The sequence below is a fragment of the Typopeltis vanoorti genome, chromosome 3 (genome assembly GCF_054136105.1).
Source record: "Typopeltis vanoorti isolate ZY-2024b chromosome 3, IOZ_Tvanoo_1.0, whole genome shotgun sequence".
In the NCBI taxonomy this organism is placed as follows: Eukaryota; Metazoa; Arthropoda; class Arachnida; order Uropygi; family Thelyphonidae; genus Typopeltis; species Typopeltis vanoorti.
This window is the reverse complement of record NC_143551.1, coordinates 172013495-172039192: the sequence shown is the minus strand read 5'-3', so window position 1 is coordinate 172039192 and position 25698 is coordinate 172013495. Positions and strand designations below refer to the sequence as shown.

General features: G+C 37.0%; 1 protein-coding gene across 5 annotated transcripts in view; it reads right to left on the bottom strand.

Annotated features, from left to right (window-relative positions):
• Positions 1–25698, bottom strand: part of LOC150108743 (twitchin-like) — a 2666638-nt gene that overhangs the window by 1785053 nt on the left and 855887 nt on the right. For all 5 annotated transcript variants that reach the window (XM_090390962.1, XM_090390961.1, XM_090390964.1 and 2 more), the window contains 2 exons: positions 14478–14780; positions 13704–13861 (listed from right to left, as the gene is read on the bottom strand). In XM_090390962.1, the coding sequence (XP_090247088.1) occupies positions 13704–13861; positions 14478–14780 (461 nt within the window). The remainder of the gene's footprint in view (positions 1–13703; positions 13862–14477; positions 14781–25698) is intronic.

Sequence of the window (25698 nt, the reverse complement as noted above, 5' to 3'; positions counted from 1 at the left end):
ATGCTATCTGCGCCACCAATTCCTCTCCCTTATTCCGGATACTCCTGGCATTAGTATAAAACATATAAATGCCACTGTTTCTATACCCAGCATTATCCCTTCTAGACTCCACTGGGCTCAGTGCTACCTGACATCGTCTCCCTTCTCCCAAGTATGCATTCCCACAAGAGGCCACCCCTGCTATCATCCTCCCTGGGACACACTGACTCGTTCAGAACGGCAATCTCTCCAGATGCCTACGTCCTTACTCATTTAAATGTAAGCGGTCTCTCGCATACAATTCCTCTCTTTCCTCAAACGCACTCCAAGCATCCACATATACCAGTCCTCTCTTGTCACATATTCTCACTATTATGCCATTCAATATCACTGCTCTTCTGCTCAGTTCATCATTATCATACCTAGGCAACACGCACACTATTTTTCCTCTCTCTGTCTTCTTCCATACAGCCTCAAGCAAAAATCTCGTATTTCTCACTGCCCAACTTACATTACCACTCAAATCATTTGTTCCTAAAATCGCAATCATCTCATCCACTCTTTCACCTCTCTTAATTGCCATAGCCACCCTTTCTATTGTTCCTCCTGGCAAACACTCCTCACGCATCCTATCTTGAACACCACAGATCATTGAGTCACCATACATTATACCTCTTACCATTCTCTCTCTCATATTGTTTTCATTCTCTCCTCTTCTTTCATTCCCATAGGTCTCTCTCATTCCCTCTCTTCTACTGCTATTCTCTCTTCTAGCATTCCTATACCCCTCTCTCCTACTGTTTCCATTCTCCCCTCTTCTAGCACTCACATATATCTCTCTCATTCCCTCTCTCTCCTACTGTTTCCATTTTCTCCACTTTTAGCACTTCCATATCCCTCTCTCATTCTGTCTCTCCTACTGTTTTGATCCTCTCGTCTTCTAGCATTCCCATATCTCTCTCTCATTCCATCTCTCCTACTGTTTCCATTCTCTCCTCTTCTAGCACTTTCATATCTGTCTCTCATTCCCTCTCTTCTACTGTTTCCATTCTCTCCTCTTCTAGCATCCACATACCTCTCACTCATTCCCTTTCTTCTGTTTCCTTTCTCTCCTCTTCTAACACTCCCAAATTTCTATCTCTCCCCCACTCTGATTCAGCTTGCATTTATCTCTTCCATTCTCCTAATCTTATCTTTCATACTTCTGCTCTCATTCACAAGACATTCCACCTCCTCTTTCAGCTCATCTATCTCCCTCTGCAGGTCAGTCACTCTTAATCTAAATTCACTCTCCCAAACAAAACCATCTCCTAAACTTTCACAGTCACTCACGCCTTGCACACTATCAACTATTATTTTCTCATTCATATATATGTTTTTTTCATTCTCTCCTATCATGCTACTTGTCTTCCTACATTCATTCCCCATCCCTGGAGCAACAAGGTCGGATATTAACACGTTGACTGCCGTATGAATCAAATACGATTCACACTATATTTTTTCAATGCGTTGCGTGAATCATATTTGATTCGCATAAAGATTTTTCTTTTGGGCCGTGTAGTTCACCCGTGATTCATATCTAAATGAAATGCTTATGGGTAATGGAAACGTGGGGCCTGGTAAACAGGTTTATATAGTTTAGCGGTAGAATTTCAACTACATGTACAACAGGTGACCTATTATTACCACCACCCATGTTTCACTTTCTTTACCAATTATTTCACCCTTTTTCAATTTCTTCTGGGTAACATCCTGTGGAATTCCCTTTCGAATTTTTCTCAAAGGGCCTACAAGGTGTGTTTGTCTATTCAAAAGTTTGTGCACTAATTCAATACTGGTATAATAATTATCTACAAATATTGTGCATCCATTGTCAAGTAGATTCTCACAAAGTCCCATAACAATTGAAGTTGGAACACTCTTAGTAGTATTGGTCTTTTCTGCACCGCAGTATATCTTGAAATCATATGTATATCCATCTTCAATACACAATTTGAATAGTTTTATGCCAAATTTGTGTCGTTTATTCTTGATGTATTGACAAAAGGCAAGGCGACCTCGGAAAGGAACTAAAGTTTCATCTACACAAATATTACTTGAAGGTGTCATTATTTTCTGGAAATTTTTTCTTATATGATTTATGAGAGGTGTAATTTTATAAAGTCTTTCAGAAGTATTTCCACCCTCATTGTCTGTGAAGTGCCAGTTACTGAGAAGAAGATTGAACTGATTCCTTGACATAACTTGTTTGATTTCTGTAGAATAGAGGATGTTATTCGACCAATAACACTCTAATTTTGGCATCTGCACTAAACTGAACCAAATTTGCAGACCCAAAAATATCTTCATTTCATTGAGATTTGTGTTTTTCCACTTTCTTATCCTTGCTTTTGGTAAAATTGTCTTACTGAGTTTTTGAAGAGCATATGTGTAAGTTTCTTCATTTCCGTTGTAACGATCACTTCCGTTGTAACTTTCCGACAAACATTCGTATGGTTTGTCATCAGATAGAACTTCATTTATCAAGGCTTCTAAATGACGTTCTTTTTCGTAGTCTCCCATATTAGGGCAATTTATAACAATATTTATCACTATAACAAATTTATTCCACCGGACAAAACACTGAACGCATATAACTGTTCGTACCCATCATGGATATGCAAGTTTGACCTTGTGTGAAGTGCGAATCACGTGTGCACCGCTCGGCCCAGTCAGTGAAAAAATTCTTCTCAGGCTGCGCAGTGCACACATGATTCGTGCTTAACAAATCTATTTAGCTGCATTCTTTCAGTTACTTTCAGCAAATTGTAAAATAAAAAGAAGTTGGCCTGGCGATCACAAAATTTTTTTAACATTACGGCGGTCAACGTGTTAATAATTCGACACTTATTTCCTCCCACTGCCTGCATTTTGCACACATATGCTCTCCGCTCTCTTTAACAAGCCAATTATCTAATTCTCAAGACGCATACATGCCGCAGGCACTGCATGCCACAAAGTTCCTTATGATATTTCTTATAATCGTCTTCTTAAATGGCAGAGGACTTGGCAATACGCCACTTGCAACTGCAGTTGAATCTGCCATCATTCCTTACTGCCGAGTAGCGTAATTATTAATTATTCAATTACTAAATTCCGTTAAATAAATAGAAAAAAAAGTACAAACAATTACAAGCAAAACAAAACATTTAAGTACACTAAATAAAATGAAATATAACTAAATACAGTAATGAAACTTAGCTTCGTTTTGTCTTCCACCATTATGCATTCGATTCCGACGGTAACCAAAATATATTATATCGCGACAGCAACTAACTTCCAAAAAACAACCACTGAAGTACACTCGTATTGAGAGAAACAATTTAGCACTCAATATAAGAACTTGTCATGTGATAGTCTATCAAAAGCCTTTGAAAAATCCAAGTACACCACTATATATACATTTCCTCTATCTGAGGTATTTGTTATAGTACATAATTAAGTTAGCAAAACATGTTCTCCCCTTAACAAACCCAAACTGATATCCACAGAGAATACTGCTGTTATAAATCCATTTCTGTATCCTATTTATCACCAATCTCTCCAGTACTTTCACCACAACTCCAAATATGCAGACTGGCTATAATTTGAAGCTACAGCCTTATCACCACCTTTATGCAGTGGAATAATTTAACCTTCCTTCCTTCTGCTCCCTTGGAACCTGTGCTGTTGTTATAAGACTTTTATTAAACAGGCATGTCAATGCTACTGCCAATTCCCTGAAAAATTCCCTTAAGATGCATGGTGATATGTCATCAAATCCTATCGCCTTACTGACATCAAGGTTATTTATTTCCTCAAAACTTCCTGCTCAATCACAACTAAGCCATTCCCTCCTATGTTGTCTACACTTAAGTTCCTCATGATTCCCCCTGATCAGGATGAAATACCCTTATGAAACAGGAATGAAATGAAACCTGAATGAATGAAATAATGAATGAAATGAAACCTGAATGAAATATTGGCAGAATTGCATGAGGACACAGGTGGGTGTAGTTTGTTAATGTAATGGATGCATTTGAAATAAAAATCATTTAGATAAATTTAATTTAGTTTGTAGAATTTCTCTTTCCTCAGCCAAACTGGCACACTTAAACTGCAAATATAGATAATTTACAAATTGAAATATTAGAGCAAAGATGACATCACTTCATTCTACCTTTACCTACTTCTGTTCACAATAAATGTATTATAAATTTAACTAATAGGCTTTTCTCTCATGAAGAGTTAAGTGTATTATCTAAAGATCCAGATTGTGCATTATCTCCTCAACACATACCTTATTTAGATTTCATGGTAGATGTGGAAAAAAGCATTAGAGACTGACATACAGATGAAGTTAACAAAGTTCAGTTTGAAATTGCACAGATCTTATATAAAGCCACCCCCCCCCTTTTGTTGAATATTCCATGATCAAAACTACATGCTCTAATTTCTCTTGGCCAAAACACTAACGCTGCCATCATGAAAGTTGATAAAAGTAATGCCAAATTTTGAAGTTAACACCAAGTAAAATCACAAAATGGATGATTTATTATGGGACAGATAATTACAGTATAATTATAGATAATACAGTATAACTAGCAGGGATCCTACTCATAGCCAAATAAACAAGCTCAATAATTTATTGAACCGAACACATTCTTTGGATGCTAACACTATTGAAAAACTGCAAATTCATCATGCTACCCCCCCCCCCCCCCCCATACACACACACATCTATAGCCTTTCCAAGGTACATACATCTCAAGGTACGTACATACATCTTTTGATATGCATTAGTTCTCCTACTTATTATTTAGTTAAATACCTTTCAAATTTTCTTCTAAACCAGACTGACCATACAAACTTTTAAATTAAAAATAGCAGGGGCTTCAAAGATAAAATTATTCATTTGCTGGACTCTGACATTATGGCCTCTTTTGATATGGTTTCTCTATTTGCAAACATACCTCTCCAAGAAACTCTTCAGTTTATTATTATTATTTTTTTTATATATATATCAAAACCAGACTTCCATGAAGTCAAAAGACATCACAGGGGGCAAATATTGTTACCCACAAAGTCCATCAAACAGTGATTTAAACTCATTCGATGTATCTACATTCACCACAATGTCAGGCAACGCATTCCACTGACCAACCACACTCCATGCAAAGAACCTACTTCATCTTCATCACATAAGAAATGACCTCTGAACTTCAGATCCATGTCCACCACAACTCCAAGGTCTCTTATCTCCTCAACTTCTTCAAAATTTCCCCAACAAGTGTATACTTTTGAGTCCCATTGTTTCCTACCTAATTTCAGACAAAATTGAATTGACAGTTTCATACTGTTGCTCATTCATACAATCTATTCAAGTCCTCATTACAGGAAGACCTTAACTGGTGATTTATAAACAGTTTTAAATCACCAGTTAAATCTATCCCAATCCCATTAATATATAAATTAAATAACAGTGGTCCCAAAACTGCCAAAATGCAGCACACCACTAGTGACTTTGTGTAACAGGGTATTTCATATACTAGTTCTCTCTACAGATTCCTCTGAATAGGGATACTTTAATTTGAAACAATCTGTACTTGCAGATTTTTGTTGGTTCTTATTAGCAGAAACCACAGATGTTAACTACAAGTGAAAGACTTCAAAGAAAAGACTTATAAGTAAATTTATATTTACTTATTGTTGTTGTCGAGTCCATTGAAGAGCTTCTAGATATGACGTGAATCTGTAGAACTGCTTTGGCAATTTGTTGAACTTTGATGGAGTAGAGCTTTTCTCTAGGGTTATTGTCAATTTTCTGTAGAGCAGCAGCATTAACAGTTGAATTAACACCTGTCCAGGTGTTAATTCAACTCCTGGACAGTTTTTGCATGTTTCATAGCTCCTACTACCATCTGGCTGAATTTTCATGCCTTTAAAATGTTCAGTCCTTAGTCTGGTGATGATTATGGTTATTTCTCTATTTTCATTAATTTCACTGATTTCATTCTTCTTCTTGTAGTTTGTTTTACCAATCTTATTTTGGTGACAGAGTTAGCATCAGTTAGTGATAGTGGGTGTAATTTTTGAGGTAGGTATCTTGCTTCTTTGGCTAGTCTGTTCTGCTTTTTCATTGCCTTCAATATTTACATGAGCTGGTGTCCATTGCAGTGTGCAGTTCTTATTTTAAAAATTTATTATTATTATTATTATTATTATTATTATTATTATTATTATTATTATTATTATTATTTCCCAAGACCTCATGGAGTCAAAGACTCATCTGGGAGGTCCTTTTATCACACACACATCTCATCATACCATGTCTTAAACACACTCAAACTCCTTGCAGACACCACACTCTCAGGCAAGGCATTCCAATCATTCACAACTCTGCATGAAAAAAACCTGCCTCTCACTCTCAAAACCTCCCTACACACACCCTCTTTATACAGTTTCCAGGATGACCTCTGGTTCTCCCCTGATCTCCCACTATTCTCTGTAGAACTTCTCCACCATTGATCTTATAACAACCCCTTTTAAGGTTGTTAATAGTTCATGAATTTCCTGCGTGAGTTTTGTTTTTCCATTTTTTAATTCCTCAAATGCAGATTTTGAATCGATGTAAATGGTTATTCCTTCTGTAATGTTTATTACTGGATTTGAGAGCTGTTTGTATGGCTGTTAATTGACAAGTGAAGTTTGAAGTTATTTTGCCAGCTGTGGTTTTGATTTGCATTTCCTCGCCTCCAGGTAGTTAGAAAAACCCCTGAACCTCCTTGGTTGAGTGCTTCATCAGATGATCCATCAGTGTAGGCAATGACATGGTTTGGATTATTTAAGTGATGTATAGTATCAAGTCCTTTTCTTTTATTTTCTTGCTGTGAATCCTTTTTTGAACAAGGTTCAAGATTTAGTAGGTGCTCTAAGTCAGTCTGTTTTCTAACTTCTTGATCATATTGTAATGTAGATGATCTCTTTAGTCTAGATGGCCTTGTCCAGGCATCGAAAGTCCTGAGTGAGATGTGATCCTGTTGGTGGCTCCTGATTCTGTTAGTGAATTTAACTGTGGAGAGTTTTCTTCTGTCTTCTAGTATGTGAAGCCCACACTCTTGCTGAGCTTTTAAATTATTTGTGGATGAGACTGCACGTATGATAATTTTTGCTGCTCTTGATTGTATACTCTGTCAAGTTTTTCTTTTGAGCTCATAGAAGCTGGAGCCCAGATTGATGAGGCATATTACATAGTGGGTCATATGAGTGCAGTATATGTAGTTTTGAGTGTCTTTGATATTGCACCCCACTTTGTTCCACAAAGCCTTTTGATGATATTAATCTTTTTAAGAGCTTTATTAGATATATTTATAATATGAGTTGTAAATCTCAGTTCAGTGTCTAGGGTTAGGCCTAAGTATTTTGGAGACTAGTTTTTCTATTTTGGTATTATATATTTTATTATTTAGGACTTTTTCAGATTATTCAGGATTGCTGTTTGTGTGCCAGATTGCTATATCATCTGCACAGCATGCTATTTTTGTGTCATTTATTATGTGAGGATCGATATTGTTCATATAGATGAGAAATAGGAGTGGGCTTAAAACAGAACCTTGTGGGACTCCAGCCCAAGTTCGATGCATGTTGGAATCTATTCCATTAACTTTTACTTTCATATTTCTTCCTTTCATGAAATCTGAAATCCAAATTAATGCAGTCCCTTATTGTATGCAATTTTTATTAACTTTTGTCTCCAGAAGCGATCATAGGCAGCTGTGAGATCCAAGAATATTGCTGTTGTCTTCTTTGGTGGTTTTTCTGAAAGCCATTTAGGACTGATTGGCAAAGATAAAATAATCGATCTTCTGTTCTGTGTTCAGACCTGTATGCAGTTTGGTAGAAGTTGATCTTGTTATTTTCTAAAAGCCAATTCATAAGTCTGCTATGTATTATACTTTCATTTAGTTTACAGAGAGCTAGTCAAAGCTATTGGTCTGTAGCAGTTACAGTCACTAGGGTTTTTGTTATGTTTTAGTAAGGATATAATGGCTGATGTTTTGTAGATCTTTGGTAGTTTACCTGCATTCCAACAGATGTTAAATATCTTCAGAAAGCTGTTTTTGGCTATTTTCCCCATGTTTTTAATCATATGTTCCAAAGATAAGATCAATTCCAGATGAACTGAACTGTTAGGGTCAATTTGACTAATTGCTGTTTCTAATTCTGTCATTGTGAAGTCCTGAATAAAGATGTCTTCAGAAGGATAGGTACTGGATTGTATTAGCAGCTCTTTTGCAATTTTCCTGCACTTTTTGTCTTCTTTGTTGTATTGCAGCTTGCTTGCATTAGAGTAATGTTTGGCTAGTAAATTTGCCATCTGTTTGTTTGTTGCTGCTGTATTGGTTCCTGAGGAGAGTGTGTTTGAAGAGTGATCAGTATCTGGAAGTGTTGCGTTGTTTAATAATCTGACGCTGTTCCAGTGTTGTGAGTCTTTTCTTGGATCTAGTCTATTGCAGAATTCTTCCCACTTTTTTTATTTGCAGTTAGAAAATTTCATCTTCTATGTTTTGAGTTAATTCTATTAACTTCTTTCTGTTGTCTTCTGTATTATTTTGTTTTAACTGTTTGTTGATAATATCTCTTTCAGTGATCATAGCACTGATATTGTAATCTTTCCAAAATGGAACCCAATTGTTTTTCCTGAGACTTCTGGGAATTGAATTTTTTGCAGTTTTCTGTATGTCGTTAGTTAGTTCTAGTAGTTTTGCTGATCAAGTTCTTTACTAGTGGGTGTGCCAGTGCAATATGTTTCTAATAGTTGTGTGCAAATTAATGGTTATGATAATAGGTCTATGATCCCTGATGGCATTCTTTAGTATTTTCCACTGGGTATGACTTGCAGTTTCATAATCTACTGCTATGATGTCAAATGCTGATTCTGCACCTGTTGTTTTTGACAGATATGTATTTTGCCTGTTGTTTATGAATTCAAGGTTTAGATCATCAATTATGTCTTCTATTTGTGCTACTTTCTGATTTAGTTGTGGGGAGCCCCAAGTTGGGCTTTTGACATTCAGATCTCCTAAAAGAATCTTTGAGTCCAGATATTTCTACCAAAAGGCATTGACTATTGTAATAATGCCTTTTGGTAGAAATATCTTGACTACTTTAGCTTCTGTTTACTATTTATACTGCTGTTTGTAGTTGATACAATTTCTTTATTATTATTATTATTATTATTATTATTATTACCCCAAGACCTCATGGAGTCAAAGACTCATCTGGGAGGTCCTTTTATCACACACACATCTCATCATACCTTGTCTTAAACACACTCAAACACCTTGCAGACACCACACTCTCAGGCAAGGCATTCCAATCATTCACAACTCTGCATGAAAAAACCTGCCTCTCACTCCCCTACTCATACCCTCTTTATACAGTTTCCAGGGATGACCTCTGGCTCTCCTCTGATCTCCCACTATTTTCTGTAGAGCCTCTCCCGCATTGATCCTATAACAACTCCTTACCAACTTGTAGGAATCTATCATATCTCCCCTCTTCCTCCTGTCCACCAGACTCTGCAAATTACATCCTATCAATCTTTCCTCATACTCGACATTCCAGAGGTCAGAAACTACCTTAATCGGCCGCCTTTGGACCCATTCCAACATCTCTTCATCCTTCTGAAAACCCAGTGACCAAATCTGGGCACAATAGTGTGTGGGCACAATAGTGTGTGGCCTAATCAAAGCCTTACAACGGAACAAGAATCTCCCTACTTCTACACGTCAGTGTCCTCCGCATCATTCCCAGAAGCCTTTGTGTTGTCTTCACAATTTTGGCGATGTGTCCCCTAAATTTTAGATCCTTATCCACTATCACCCCCCAGATCTCTTATTTCCTTTACCTCCAACAATATATTCTCACCATGCATAAATTCTACATCCCATCTTTCTTTTCCAAATTTTATAACCTTACATTTTGCAACATTGAACTCACATCCCCATTTTCGTGCCCAATCACTATACCGTGCCCCCATACACAACTTGTTGATACCTATCAGATAGCAAGTCTCCAATCCAATGCACAAATCTAATATCCAACCTCATCTGCTCTAGTTTCACTGTCAACTTATCATGAGGTTACTCTATCAAGAGCCTTTGTGAAATCCAAGTATATTATAGTTCGCCCACCGATTTGAGGTCCCTCGACACTTCTGCGCATGTCAGAAAAAGGAGAATCCATTCCGATAATAGGGTATTCAGCCTGTCTTCTGGGATGTAATAATAAACTAACCGAGTTTGTTTATTATTACAGGTCGGAAAATTTAGCTTTTCTTTTACGAACATTGCTGTTTTTAAAGTGTAACTATTTTGCTTGTATAACAGTTGGAAAAATGTACGTAGAGTGTTAATACGTGCAAATACTGCGTTCTACGTAAAACAATGTCACTTCGCTCCATGATAAGTTTCCTTTTATTCTGGGACTTTTTAAAACAAAATCAGATTTCATGAAGTATTTTCCTTAAAGTTTCTCTTTTCCAAGGAAAATTAATTTTTTCTTTAAGCACAGGAATCAATTTCGGAACAGTTGGCACTCTTTTCTCGACCACGTAAAATTCGTGAATAGCTCATCTTATAAGTCTACATCAAAATCATTCAAAGCTACAGTTTCGATGGTTTTCTTTCTCTGGCGCTTTTTTTTAGGAGATTTAAATTTTGGCTTACCTTCACCTTTTGATTCCCTACGAATTCTTTTAACAGTCGACCCCGATACGCCCGCAATTGCACTTGCACGTTTTATGACTTGAGAAATGGGAACAAGAAGACGGCCTTCTGACGATTCTTTTTCGCAGAATGTCAGCACATTATTCAATATTCTTTTGCAAGAGCTACTGAAACGTGTAACAATAGAACTTGTTGACTGTACTGGATCCATCATACAAATTAATAATAAAAAAATGATGCAAAAAGAGAATAACAAAAATCAAGCTAGTACTAGTACAGCGACAGACAAGCAAGCACGTGATTTCGCACGTTGGCGACCAATTCATACATCCTTCATTTCTTCTCCCCTTCAGCATGAATCAACTATTCTTGGCACCAAGCCAAGAAGGGATCTAAAAATGGTGGGCGAACTATACTGTGTATCCTTCTCGTCTGTCCAAGGAAGCAGTCACTTTATTGTAATAAGTAAGTAAATTACTAAAACATGACCTCCCTTTAGCAAATCCATGCTATCCATCAAAGATAATACCATTGTTGTCAACCCAACTCTGAATCCTAGTTCTCACAAGCTTCTCCAACAACTTAACCACAACACCTGACACACAGATAGGCCGATAGTTTGATGCTTGAGATCGATCACCTCCTTTATGAAGTGGCACGATCTTGCCCTCCTTAGGAATTTGACCAAGTGTAAGACTCGTATTAAAAAAAATATGTTAAGGCAGGTGTCAGCTCCCTGGCACATTCCTTCAGAATACACGGTGATATATTATCATGTACCACAGGCTTATTTACATCTAGTTTACTCAACTCCCCAAACACCTCTTGCTCACTTACAGTCAGTCTCTCCTCCCCATCATCAACTGCTCTCAATCTCTCCATGAAGTCATATTCAGAAGATTGAAAGACCTTCATGAACTGCTCACTAAGTCTCTCCACCACACATTCCGCAACAGCTGTCTTTATACCATTTTCTCTAATCAATGTCATCCTTCCATAATCATTCTTTCTTTTGCTGGCTACATATTGAAAGAACTCCCTAGGATTCTTTTTGGCTTAATTAGCTAACTGCTGTTCATACCTTTCTTTAGCTACTCTCACCAACCAAGTCACCCTCCTTGCTTGGTCTTCGTAGACCTCATGGAATTGGTTATTTCCACTTTTCTTATGCTGCCTCCACAATGCCCTTTTACTCTGTGTTGCATGCTTAATCTCTTTATTCATCCATCTCACACCTACTTTATTTAACCTTCTCACCATTGGAATATATTTAGATATTGCATCTACTAGATAGTTTTTGAAAATCCCCCAAGCTGCATTGATCTCTTTTCCAGCTAACTCTTCATTCCATGCTACACCTGCAAGCTGTCTCCTGAGCTCTTCATAATTATCCCCCCCCCCCTTTTAGTTCCACAAATATCCTTTTCTCACGGGGGTCCTCGCACTGCTGGCAACCACCCAGGTAATCACCTCGTGGTTACTCTTACCAATTGGTGGATGATTTGGCACCTCATTTATAATTACATCCTCTGATGATATGACCAAATCCAAGAACCTTAATCCTTGAGTGCCCTCTGTTACATACTGTCTGAGGTAGTCATTCCTCAAAAACTCAAGAAACTCATTTTCTTTACTTCCAGTTGCTATCTCATCATTCCAGTCTATATTGCCATAATGAAAATCACCCATAATGATCACCCTTTTCTTATTTGCTTGGCTAATTTGACTATACATTTCACTATCACCACTATCCACATTACCTGGTCTAATAACAACATCCCACCAAGTATTTGATTCCATTCACCTCTATCTCACACATACTGCCTCAAAACCACTGACACTATTTCCGTCTTGCATCACTATTTTGTATTGACATTACTCTTTCTCTATCATCAATAGCACTTCCCCTCCCTTTTTATCCCTTCTATCCTCACGAAACACTTCATACCCTTCCATCTCTATTCCTGTTAGGATGTCATTCTCTTCAAACCATGTCTCACTTATTCTGACAGTCTTTGAGTGAACAGATGCACTTAGTGCAACCATTTCATCTGCCTTGTTTCTTATACTTCTAGCATTGGTATACAAACACAATAGCTCATTTCTGGATCTACAGCTAGTTCCACTGATACCACTCACTCGATGTGATTTCTCCATGCTCGACTGGGTCCATTTCCCTTTCTGCTTCTTCATTTTAGAACCATTTCAATTCCCACTTATATTTGATGTGTTTGGTCCATAGGAGCATAGCTAGACCTCCACCAGAACAATCCAGTCTGTCTTTCCTTAATGTTGAATAGCCTTTGATTTGAAACTTCAGATTTTGGTTTAGTTTCGTTTCTTGAAAGCATGCAATGTGGATGTTATTTTTGTATAAAATGTTCTTAAATTCTTCCATCTTTTTTTGAGTGCTATTGAAGTTTAGATGAAAAATGTTTAACGTCCTTGTAACATATTTTTCATCGAGATCCGGGACTGCAGTTCTCGATCTGTCAGCTACCCCAGACGCAGTATTAAGTTTGTGATTAGAACAGATGCTCTTAATGAATTGAGTTTGTCAGAGCACAGTTAGCCAGCAATTTTCAGGGTTCTATGCAGGGTTTGATGTAGCAATTAAAGTGGGGAAAAAAAAAAAAATTCATGCTACCACATTGCTGCTTGAAACTCCTACTTCTTGCCACTTTTGCCTTGCATGTGGGCAAATGCCTCAGACGTGAGGCTGGACGAAAGCAACAGGGTCATATGAAATGTAATTAGTGTATCAACTTATATTTTTCAGTCCTGAAAAACTAGAAGGTTACAGGAAAATTTTAAGCTCATATTCAAATTATGACATCAAAACTAATTATACTCATTCACTTAACTTTCACATCAAGGCAAAGCAAAATTTAAAATTTGTCACACAGTGTCATTTTTAATAAATGAACAATATGATGTAAAATTAACTGATTCTAAAAGGACAATAAACAAACTCACCGGTCCTGTAGTCCAGTCTTGGGAAAACTTGTCTTTATATTCAATGACAAAACCAGTAATTGGAGCACCACCATCACTTTCAGGTTTCGTCCATTTAAGATCCACTCTGTCCTTGTCCCAATCAGTAACCTCAACATTACCAGGTTTAGAAGGCTCATCTAAGCAAATATAATTCATTTAAATCTTTAATTTATATATCTATTTAAAAAACCTTAATTTTTAATTTTTAAGATTTTTTCCCCCCCTTCTACTGGATACCATTCCTAGAAATTTTATTAATTCACATGGATGGGTTAGTTGCTTATGGTTCTGTTACCTAGTTTATCTGCTGGAGCTTTTTTTGCTTCAGCAGATACACTAATGTTGATGATAATGAGCTTAACACACATCACGGTGAAATAATAACCATCACTGCTTGACACTACCTTGATAAATACTTCACAGTCACTTTTAGCAATTCGAGGAAGATTTGTGCTTAGTCAGCTTAATCATGAATATATATTATGTGCAAACTTTTGCAAACCTATGTTATAGTCAAATATGAATGTGCCTATGATAAGAAAAATATAAATGTGCCTATGATATAGAAAAATATGAATGAAAGCATGAAAAAGATTTTTTGTTAAGAATAAAATATATTATTGCTGTTATTGAAATGTAAGAATTTTCTTTAAAATTCTCACATTACCTATAAAACTACAAATCAATAGCGGTTTTATAGGTAGTTTTATAATGTAGTCACATATTTAATTTAATTTAATTAAATATAATTACCATATGGATCTTTTGCAAAGGTTGTCTTTGGTGCAACCAAGGGTTCAGAGGCTCCCTTTTTATTCACAGCTCGTATTCTAAATTTATATTCCTTCTTAGCAACAAGATCGGTAACATCAAATTTTGTATTTTCAGTTGTTGCAACTTCAGCCCAGCCACTGCGTGCCCCCAAATCTTGTCTCTCTACTAAATAATGTAAGAGAGGCATACCACCTGTATCCTTAGAAGGTTTCCAAGATAATTTGCAACGATCTTTGTAAATGTCTGTAACATCTAGTGGGCCCTCTGGAGGTGTAGGCACATCTGAAAGTAAGAAAAAAACATATGTGAGTACAAATTAAATACACACATGCATGCACACAATGACAAACACTCATTCTATTTCTTCACAAGCTCTATTCATCAAAGTCTTGTTATAAATCTATTATCTAAAAAAACCTGTTGAGAAATACTTATTGTATTCAATTATTAAATCAATATTATCTACAGCATAACAAAGGTATCACTTAAAGAATAATCTTCACATACTAATATAAATTCTACCAGTCTGGCCTATAATGAAAACCATGAACAAGAACAGTATGCACTTCGGAAATTTCCTCTCTTGACATGTTTATGCTGGGCACAATGCAAATTATGTCAGTGCATACTCGCCCATGCAGCATGACGTAACAAATCACTTTGAACACTCAGTGTGCCTTTGGCACACTGAGTGTTTCAAAAACTGATAGAAAAACAAAAAAAACATAAAAAAATGATACAGGTGCTTTGTAGAGAAATCATAGCAATGTAGAAGGGATAAGATTTGTTGCTTTCAGGAATTATAAGTAAACAATCATTATCTCCACAGAAGATCGAAACTGATATGAGAGGGAAATAATCTTTATTTCCCTCGAATAGATATGAAGACACCAGTCATGATCTTCGATAACATTAGAACTGGCAGTTTATTTTTCACTAGGCTAGACTATAATAAATTTAGTTTAATCCTTTATCTCAGTGAGAGCAAACAAAGTTTGCACCTGAAAATAAGATCTTGGAGAAAGTAGTGAGGGACCGCATACAGCATTGGGCAGATGAGGGTAATGTTATCTGTGAGAATCAACATGGATTTGTGAAAGGACGCTCTTGTTTTAGCAATATGCTAGCCTTTTATAATAAAGTTACAAGAACAATAGATGAGGGAAAGGCATATACTGCAATTTTCTTAGACTTGGCGAAGGCATTTGACAGGGTGCCACATGATAAGCTGATATTTAAGTTGCAGCACATGGGTCTGGATGTCAGATTGGTCAACTGGATTCAGGATTGGCTGTCTGATAGGTATCAGAGAGTTGTGTATGATAGAGCAGTTTCAAGGAGGCAGAGAGTTACAAGTGGGGTCCCACAGGGCTCAGTACTAGGACCTATATTGTTTAACCTTTATATCAATGACATAGCCAGTGGATTGCAAGGGGATATTCAGTTGTTTGCAGATGATGTGAAGCTGGGAAGTATTAGTAATAGTGCAGATGTGGTAGCCCTGCAGGAGGATTTAAATAAGCTAGATAGATGGGCAAATGAATGGGGTCTCAGTTTAATGCAGCAAAATGTAAGGTCTTGAAGTTTGGGAAACATCGATGGGATGCTGCATACTCCATGGGAGGAGTTATACTGGAGGAAATAGGGGAGACAAGAGATCTGAGGTTGATGATTGATAGAAACCTGAAGTTTAGGGGACATATTGCAAAGGTGGTGAAGGTAACACAGAGGATTGCTGCTATTATGAGAAGGACACTGACCTGCAGAGATAAGAGGGTTATCATTCCGTTGTATAAGTCTCTGATCAGACCACACTTGGACTATTGTTCTCAGATTTGGTCCCCAGGATTTGAAGGGGATAAATTAACTGTGGAAAGGATACAAAGACGGATGACAAAGATGTTTTCAGGACTGTACAAGCATAGTTATGAGGATCGGCTGAGAGAATGTGGACTGCAGAGTTTGGTGGATAGAAGAAGGAGTGGTGATATGATTGAGACTTTTAAACTGTTGAGAGGTGGTTACAGGGTTCACACTGGGGAGTTCTTTCGCTTGATTGAACAGCGGGAAGTAGTGATGACAAGAGGCCATCCCTGGAATTTACGAAAGGAAACTGTGAGCAAGAGGATAAGGAGTGGTTTCTTTGTGTGGAGGGTGGTTGAGCCGTGGAATGCATTGTCTGATGGAGTGGTGGGAGCGAGAATGGTCAGTGAGTTTAAAGAGTGGTATGATAGACTTTGTGTTTCTCGGGGGGGGGGGGATTTTTTAATCCCTGTGCAATGAGAAGTAAATGAGAAGATGCACAAGCTTTGTTTTCCCTGGAGGTAAAATAAACAGAGAGATTGAGGTGTTGGATATGAGGAGTAAGAAAACAAAGGAGTTGGTACTGCTAGTAGGGACAAATGACTTGACTGGGAACAAGGAGAATGTAAGTTTGGATAACAGGAGGTTATTAAGAAGGATAAAAGGTAGTGATAGAAAAGGCAGTCAGTGTGTTGCCCAGATTATTATTATTATTACAGGTATCTCCATGGAGTCAGTAGACTCATCGTGGGAGACCCAAACTAGCAAAACAATATCTGTCATATCTCTTCTTGAATTCATTTAGAGACGAAGAGCTCACAACTAAGTCAGGCAATGAATTCCACTCATTCACCACCCTCCAGGAAAAAAACCTTGTTCTGACACCCTTGTTAACCACACTCTTCTTTAATTTCCAGAGATGACCTCTTGTTCTTCCATCACTATCACACAGCTGAAACATTTCCCCTGCATCAATCTATAAAAACCTTTCAGTAATTTAAACGTTTCTATCATATCCCCTCTTCTTCACCTATCAACCAATCTCTGCAATTCACAAGCTCTCAATCTATCGATGTAGGGGGCATTTTTTATATCACTCACTAACTTGGTCACTCTTCTCTGAACCCTCTCCATAGCTTCCTCATCTCCAAGGAATCCAGGTGACCAGACCTGAGCACAGTAATCCAAATGTGGCAGTATCAATGCTTTATAAAGGGGAATAATAACCTCTTTATCTCTGGATGTCAGTGTGTTCCTCAACAACCAAGTAATCCTATGTGCAATCTTGGACACCTTAGCAATGTGTCCTCTGAACTTCATCTCCCTATCTACCAACACCCCTAAGTCCCTAGCCTCATCAATCTCTTGGAGTACCTTTCCATCGATGTAGTACACAGCTGGTAATCTTTTAATCCCAAAATGCATGACTTTACACTTTTCCACATTGAACTGCCATCCATTATCTTTTGCCCATTTTACCAGCTTATTTAAATCATTCTACAAACTTTCAACATCAGCTTGATTTTTTATTGCGCTACACAACTTTGCATCATCAGCAAACAACTGAATATCTCCCTTTAAGCCATTTCCTATATCATTTATATACAAATTAAACAACATTGGCCAGATATGAGAGTGATGAGGAAGGGAGCAAGAATTATGAGTGATATGTTAGCAGAAATGTGTGAAAAGGAAGGAGTGCAGTTAGTTAATGTGTGAAATGAGTTTGAAGGAAGAATTGAGTTATATAAGAATGATGGACTACATTTGAATGGTTTTACTGTGAGTTATTTGGAGAGCCTGCTGCTGAAAGGAATAGAAGTGAATGTAGAGAATGAATGTGATCAAGGGGGAAGAGATGTGGAAGAAGTGAGACAAAGACAAGAGATATTGAAGAGGTGGTTATGAATGAACTAGTGAGTGGCATGCATATAGATAATGAGAGAACTGGTTTGGAAGACAGACAGGGAAACGAGGAGGCTCAGATTGGTCAGGGGAAACACAGAATGAGAAAGATTGATGCTCCAAGAGGATGTGAATGCATGTGTAGATAAAAAGGGAAGGGGATGACCTCAGATCAAGGGAAAACAGTTGGATTTGAAGAAAGTTCTAAGATGAATAAGGAGAAAAAGAAATGGTTCGAGTTAAGTATGGAGAAGTCACGTCTAATAAGTGGTATCAGAAAAACATGTTATAGATCCAGCAATAAGCTGATATGTCTGTATACAAATGCTAGAAATGTAAGAAACAAGGCAAATGAAATGGTAGCATTGATTGAGTCTGTTCACCTAAACAGTGCTGGAATAAGTGAGAAATGGTTGAATGAGGAACATGCTGAGAGGAATAGAGATGACGTATGAATACATCATACCCTTCATGTATTTCATGAAGATAAAAAGGTAAAAAGGGAGGCAGAATGCTATTAATGATAGCAAAAGAGTTATGTCCATACAAAGTAGAGATGCAACAGGAAAATAGTTGTAATGGATTGGAGGTGGTATGGTGTGAAATGGAGGTGAATAGAGTTTAAATACTTCCTTCGATGTTGCTGTAGACCTGGTAATATGGAGTGTAGTGACCAGGAAATGTACTCGTATAAGCAAATTAGCCAAGAAAATGGTAAGAGGATGATCATTATGATTTTAATTATAGCAATATAGACTGGGATGATAAGATAACAACTGGAAGTAAAAAAAAAAAAAAAAAAAAAAAATGAGTTTCCTGAGTTTTTGATAGACAACTACCTCAGGCAGTACATAACACAGAGCACATGAGGACTGGGGATGCTGGATTTTATCATCTCAACAGAGAATGTTATTATGAATGCGATACAAAGGGAAAAAAGGCATTATGGAGGAAGTATAAAGGAGTGATAATAATCAATTCCATGAGGATTACAAAGAACAGGTAAGGAGGGTGATTAGGTTGGTTAGGGTGGCAAAAGTGAAGTATGAGCAGCAGTTAATTAACTAATGAAGCCAAAAGGAATGATTATAGAAGGATAACACTGATTGGAGAATATCGTATAAGAACTCCTGCATAAGACATAGTTGAGATATTTAATGAGTAGTTCATAAAGGTCTTTCATTCTTGGAAGTGTGGCATGTGCATGATGGAGAGTCTTAGAGCAGTTGATGATGAGGAGGAGAGACTGACTATAAGTGAGCAAAAGTTATAAGGGGGAATTGAGCAAACTTGATATTAATAAGGCTGTGGCACTTGATAATATATCACCATGTGTTTTGAAGGAATGTGCCAGGGAGTCATAATAGTCAAATAGTCATAATAGTCATAAGTCAAATACCTTGACATATTTATTTAATACGCATCTTGCACTGGGTCAAGTTCCAAAGGAGTGGAAGGAAGGCAAGATTGTGCCACTTCATAAGGGAAGTAACAAAAATCAAGCATCATATAATAGGCCTATATGTATGCCAGTTGTTGTGGTTAAGGTGTTGGAGAGGCTGGTGAGAACCAGGATCCAGAATTGGGTCGACAACAATGGTATTATCTTTGATGGATAGCATGGATTTGCTAAGAGGAGGTCATGTTTTAGTAATCTACTTGCTTATTACAATAAGGTGATGGCTTCATTTAACAGAGGAGAGGGACACAGTAGTATACTTAGGTTTTGCAAGACTTTTGATAGTCAAACTAGAGCAGATGGGATTGAATATTAGATTGGTGTATTGGATAAGAAACTGGCTATCCGATAGGTATCAGCAATTTGTTTCTGGGGGAGCAATAGATCAGAAAAGGAAAGTCACTAGTGGTTCCTCAGGGATCTGTTTTAGGGTCACATCTGTTTAACATGTATGTTAATGATACTGGTGTAAATTTGGATGGGGACATTCAGTTCTTTGCAGATGATGCAAAGTTGGGATGAACTATGAAGTGTTGAGAAGATGTTGTGGCCTTACAAGAAAACTTGAATAGTTTGAATGGGCAAAGAATGGGGATGCCAGTTCAATATTGCAAAATGTAAGGTTTTAAAATTTGGGAAACAAAGATGGGATGTAGAATTTACACCTGGTGGGGATATATTCTTGGAGGTGGAGGAAATGATATCTTGGGGAGATAGTGAATACGGATCTAAAATTTAGAGGACACCATGCCAAAATTGTGAGGTCAACACAATGAATTCTGGGAATGATGTGGAGGACACTGACTTATAGAAGTAAGGAGATTCTTGTTCCATTGTATAATGATCTAATTAGGCCACACATGGACTATGTTGCACAGATTTGGCACCAGGTTTTCAACAGGACAAAGAAATGTTAAAAAGGGTCCAGAGGCGATGTACTAAGGTAATTTCTGAACTGTGGAATGTCGAATATAAGGAAAGGTTGACAAGATGCAATTTACAGTCTAGTGGATAGGAGTAAGAGGGAATGATATGATGGAGATGTACAAGTTGGTAAGGGTTTGTTATAGGATCAATGTTGAAGGGGTTTTCATAAAAGGGTGGGAGATCAGGGTAGAACAAGAGACAATCTGTGGAAGCTGTATAAGGAGGGTGCAAACAAGGGAGTGAGAAGCAGGTTTTTGCATGCAGAGTTGTGAATGATTGAAATGCCTTGCCTGAGAGTGTTGTGTCTGCAGAGAATTTTAATGTGTTTGAGGAACAGTATGATGAGCTGTGTGTATGACAAAGGGACCTCCTAGATTAATCTTTGACTCCATGGGGTGGAAAGGGTCTTAGGGTAATAATAATAAAATATTTCAGCTACATGTGCACAGTTTTTAGTAAAGATGTCAAGTTAAATCTGGAAATATGCAAAATAATAACAAAGCTGGTATAAGAAATACCAACTGAAATAAGAAAGATATTAGCCAAAACACTAAACTAGCAGTATACAAAACAGTTTTTAAACAGCCGTTTTATGTTATGGATCAGAGAGTTTCGTTAGAAATAAAGCACTTGATCAAAGAATAGGGACCACAGATATGAGAGTTATTAGAAAATTAGGCATCTGAACAGATGGTATCAATGACAAAATGATATTAAAAATGATGACATTAGGAAGAAACTTGACGTTGTTTGCATTCATATGAATGGAAGATGAATAGACATACAAGAATATCAAAGAAAAGGGAATGCACATGGAATTTTAAGGCAGGTGATTATAATAGTCTTAGATATCAACTTGGAGCAATTCCACAGAGGGTGGAATTAGAAGGCCAGGATATCATTAGTGCCTGGGAAATGGTTAAGGAATATTTGTTAGGCAGCAATAGTGAGTATTCCACGAGTGAAGAAGTGGACACAATTTGGTGTAAAGTGGATGACAAACAATATCAAAGTGAAAAAGAGATTATGAAAGAAATATAAGGAGACAGGTGAACAGCAGATGCATGAACAATATAAGATTCAGGCCAGGAGAGTGACTAGTATGGTGAGGAAAGCAAAACTGAATTATGAGAAGAGATTGGCAATAAGATCCAAAGAAAATCCTAGGGAATTTTTTAGCAGGAGAAATGATTGTGGAAGAATGATATTGCAGGATAAAAATGAGAACAGCTTGACTGATGTAGAGGACATAGCGGAATTGTTCAATGAGCACTTTATTGGGGTATTTCATCCTGGAGAAGAAGGTTTTAATACTAGAGGGATAGGGCAGGTTTGAGGTTTAGAAGTGCAAGAGGAGAGTTTGTTTCAAATACCGAGTACTCTAGATTTCAGTAAAGAAGTGGTACTTGATGGTATTTCACCATGAGTTTTGAGAGAATGTGCTAAAGAACTGACAGCTCCTTTGACCTGGCTTTTCAATGAAAGTCAGGCTATGGGAAAGGTACCCACCGAAGGAATGGAAGGAAGGTAAGATAGTCCCATTGCATAAGGGTGGTAGCAGACTGGAAGTGCCTAATTATAGGTTAGTTTGTGTGTCATCAGTAGTTGTTAAGGTCTTGGAGAAATTAGTGAAGGACTATATACAGCTTTGGGCAGATGAGGGTAATGTTATCTGTGAGAATCAACATGGATTTGTTAAGGGGCACACTTGCTTAAGTAGAATGATTGCCTTTTATAATAAAGTGATAAATCCAGTTGATGAAGGAAAGATATAGACTGCCATTTTTTTGGATTTTGCAAAAGCATTTGACAGGGTGCCACATGATAAGCTGATATTTAAGTTGCAGCACATGGGTTTAGATGTCAAGTTAGTCAACTGGATTCAAGATTGGCTGTCTGATAGGTATCAGAGAGTTGTGTATGGTAGGGCAATATCAAGGAAGCAGAAAGTTACAAGTGGGGGTTTCACAGATCTCAGTACTGGGAGCTGGATTGTTCAACCTTTATATCAATGACAGTGTCAATGGATTGCAAGGCAATATTCAGTTGTTTGTAGATGATGTGAAGTTGTGAAGGGTGATTAGTAATAGTACAGACGTAGCAGCCCTGCAAGAGGATTTGAATAAACTAGGCAGATGGGCAAATGAATGAATGAAGGTTTCAATTTAATGCAGCAAAATGTAAAGCCTTGAAGTTTGGATACATTGATGGAAGGCTGCATACTCGGTTGGAGGAGCTGTACTGGAGGAAGTAGGGGAAAGAAGAGATCTGGGGATGATGATCGATAGAAAACTGAAATTCAGGGTGCATTGGTAAGGTGGTGAAGGTAACCCAGAGGATTGCTGCAATACTGAGAAGGATGCTGACCTGAAGAGATGATAAAAGAGTTATCATTCCATTGTATAAGACCCTGATCGGATCACGCTTTGACTATTGTTCTCAAATTTGGTCCCCAGGATTTGAAGGGGATAAATTAACTATGGAGAGGGTGCAGAGGAAGATAACAAAGATGGTTTCAGCACTGTACAATGTTAGTTATGAGGATCAGCTGAGGGAATGTGGACTGAAAAGTTTGGTGGATAGAAGAAGGAGAGATGATATGATTGAGACTTTTAAACTTTTGAGAAGCAGTTAGAGGGTGGACACTGGAGAGTTTTTTCACTTGGTGGAGCAGCGGGAAGGAGTGATGACAAGGGGCCATCCATGGAAAGTATGAAAGGAAACTGTGAGCAAGAGGATAAGGAGTGGTGTCTTTCGTGGAGGGTGGTGGATCTATGGAATGCATTGCCTGATAGAGTGGTGAGAGCAAGAACTGTCAATGAGTTCAAGAAGCGGTATGATAGACTTTGTGTTTCCTAGGAAGGACCTCCTGCGATGACTCCATGGAAGCCTGAATAACAATAATAATATAACCACTTACTAACCCTAAGTTAGTAAGGGATTATATGATCAATGTTGAAGAGGTTTTATAGAAAAAGGTCGGTGATTAGGGGAAAACCAGAGGTCATCCCTGGAAGCATTATAAGGAAGGTGTGAGTAGGAGAGTGAGAAGCAGGTTTTTTGAATGCAGATTTGTGAATGATTGGAATGCCTTGCCTGAGAAGGTAATGTCTGCAGAAAATTTGAGTGTTTAAGATGTGATGTGATGAGCTGTGTGTGTGTGACAAAAGGACTTCCTAGATGAGTCGTTGACTCCAAAAGGTCTTAGGGTAAAAATAATAATTATAATAACATCATTTTTACATCATCCATAAAAACCTTGAAAAATATTCTTTGGCACAGTATGGAGTTGGACACTGATCACAATATCCTGTGGTCCAAGACACACATTTTATATGACTGTTGTTTTAAGTTTTAGTGACTGCTGAAAGAGAGTACTAAAGCACTTTTCCACTTCCCAAACTTAAATTGGAATGACTGTCTTTTTTCCATAGCAAGAATTTGGGAGAGTCTTATTCTAATGAATAGGAAGCAATAACCTCCACTTTTATTAGAAATTGTTTTATTTGTTTATATTTTATTTTAATTTCATTTAATTTTATTTATATATTTATTTTATTTTATAAAAATAAACTAAAATATAAATCCACAAATACATGTTATCCCCTTTCATTTTTTTGCATTAACATATTCTTATTAATTTTTTGTGTCTACATGTTTCTAGTAATCATTTACTGTCATGTGTTATTAACAATTGATGTATGATCAAAGTTGTACACAACTTTGATTTACACAACTCAACAAACTTGTAAAAGTTTGTGGAGTTCAGTAAATTTCATGCATTAACCATTTGAAAGTGGTACCATTTGAAAGTGAGTACTGTTGAAATTTAATGCTAATTACAAAATGCTTATGAGACTTTCATGGTGAAACAAGTATAAAATGGAGTACTGTACTTTGCTGGACTTGAAGAATAAGAAGATGGCAGAGTTAACATCATTGATGACAAATTACAAAGAGGACAGCCAGAAACCCCAACACAAACTGAACAGTTAATCAGAGAAAATTAGTAAATAAGTCAGAGACAAAACATATAGGACTAAAATTGAACAATGGATTAGAATGAGTCAAAATATCATTACTGAACTGGTCTAGAATAAAGTATGCATAGGACTTTGTGCCATGTCATAGAGTAGTGAATTAAAACAGAAAAGAGTAGAAGTTTGGTATCAGTTGCTTCAATGTTAGAAAATGGAAGGCAATGATTTTCTTGGCAAAATCTTCATTAAAGATATAAGTTGGATCCGTTATTTTGATATTGAAATGAGAATTCATTCTATGAAATTTCACTGCATGACCTCACCAATAAAAAGATATTCAAAACTCAATCTTCAGCTAGAAAATGCCAGTTGACTGTGAGATGGCAGTGAAAGGTATGTCAATAAATTCACAAAATTATGTAAATAACAGGAAAGAGGAAATTATGAATTAATCATATTTGTGTTAAAGAGGAGCCTGATTTTGCAATATGACAATGCAAGGCTACACATGAGCACATTCACATCAAAAGCTATCAACAAAGTTTTGGAACATCCTCCCTACATCAAATTTTGATTCCATCAGATTCCAGTTTATTTCTTAAACTGAAGACCTATTTTTTATCAAAGGCCTCCATTTTGTAAATGATGAACATATCAAAGCAGAGATGGAAAGAAATAGTTTAAAACCAACCTGAAGAGTTTTACTAATAATAGCTTGTAAACACTTGTTATGAAGGGTAGAAAATGTATTGAAAGAAAGGGAGATTAGATTAAGAAATAATGTATGAAAAATAGAGAATTCAAACAATTTTCATTTATTTATTTTTTACACTGGCATATCTCTTTTGGGCAGGGAACTATCACGGTGCAGGCATTACTTATAAATAAATACTTTAATGGTATAAAATACTTATGCCATTGAAGAGACCACAATACTTTATTATTATTATTAATGAGTATCTAAAATCTCTAGTTATTGCAAACATAAGCATATCTACAGATCATTTCTCATATTGGAAAATAATACACAGATCAGATATATATTTCATGGCAGGTGTTACATGTTGCATGCATACACTTCATACCATGGAGCTAATGAATGAAATTTTATACAAAATTCCCAGAG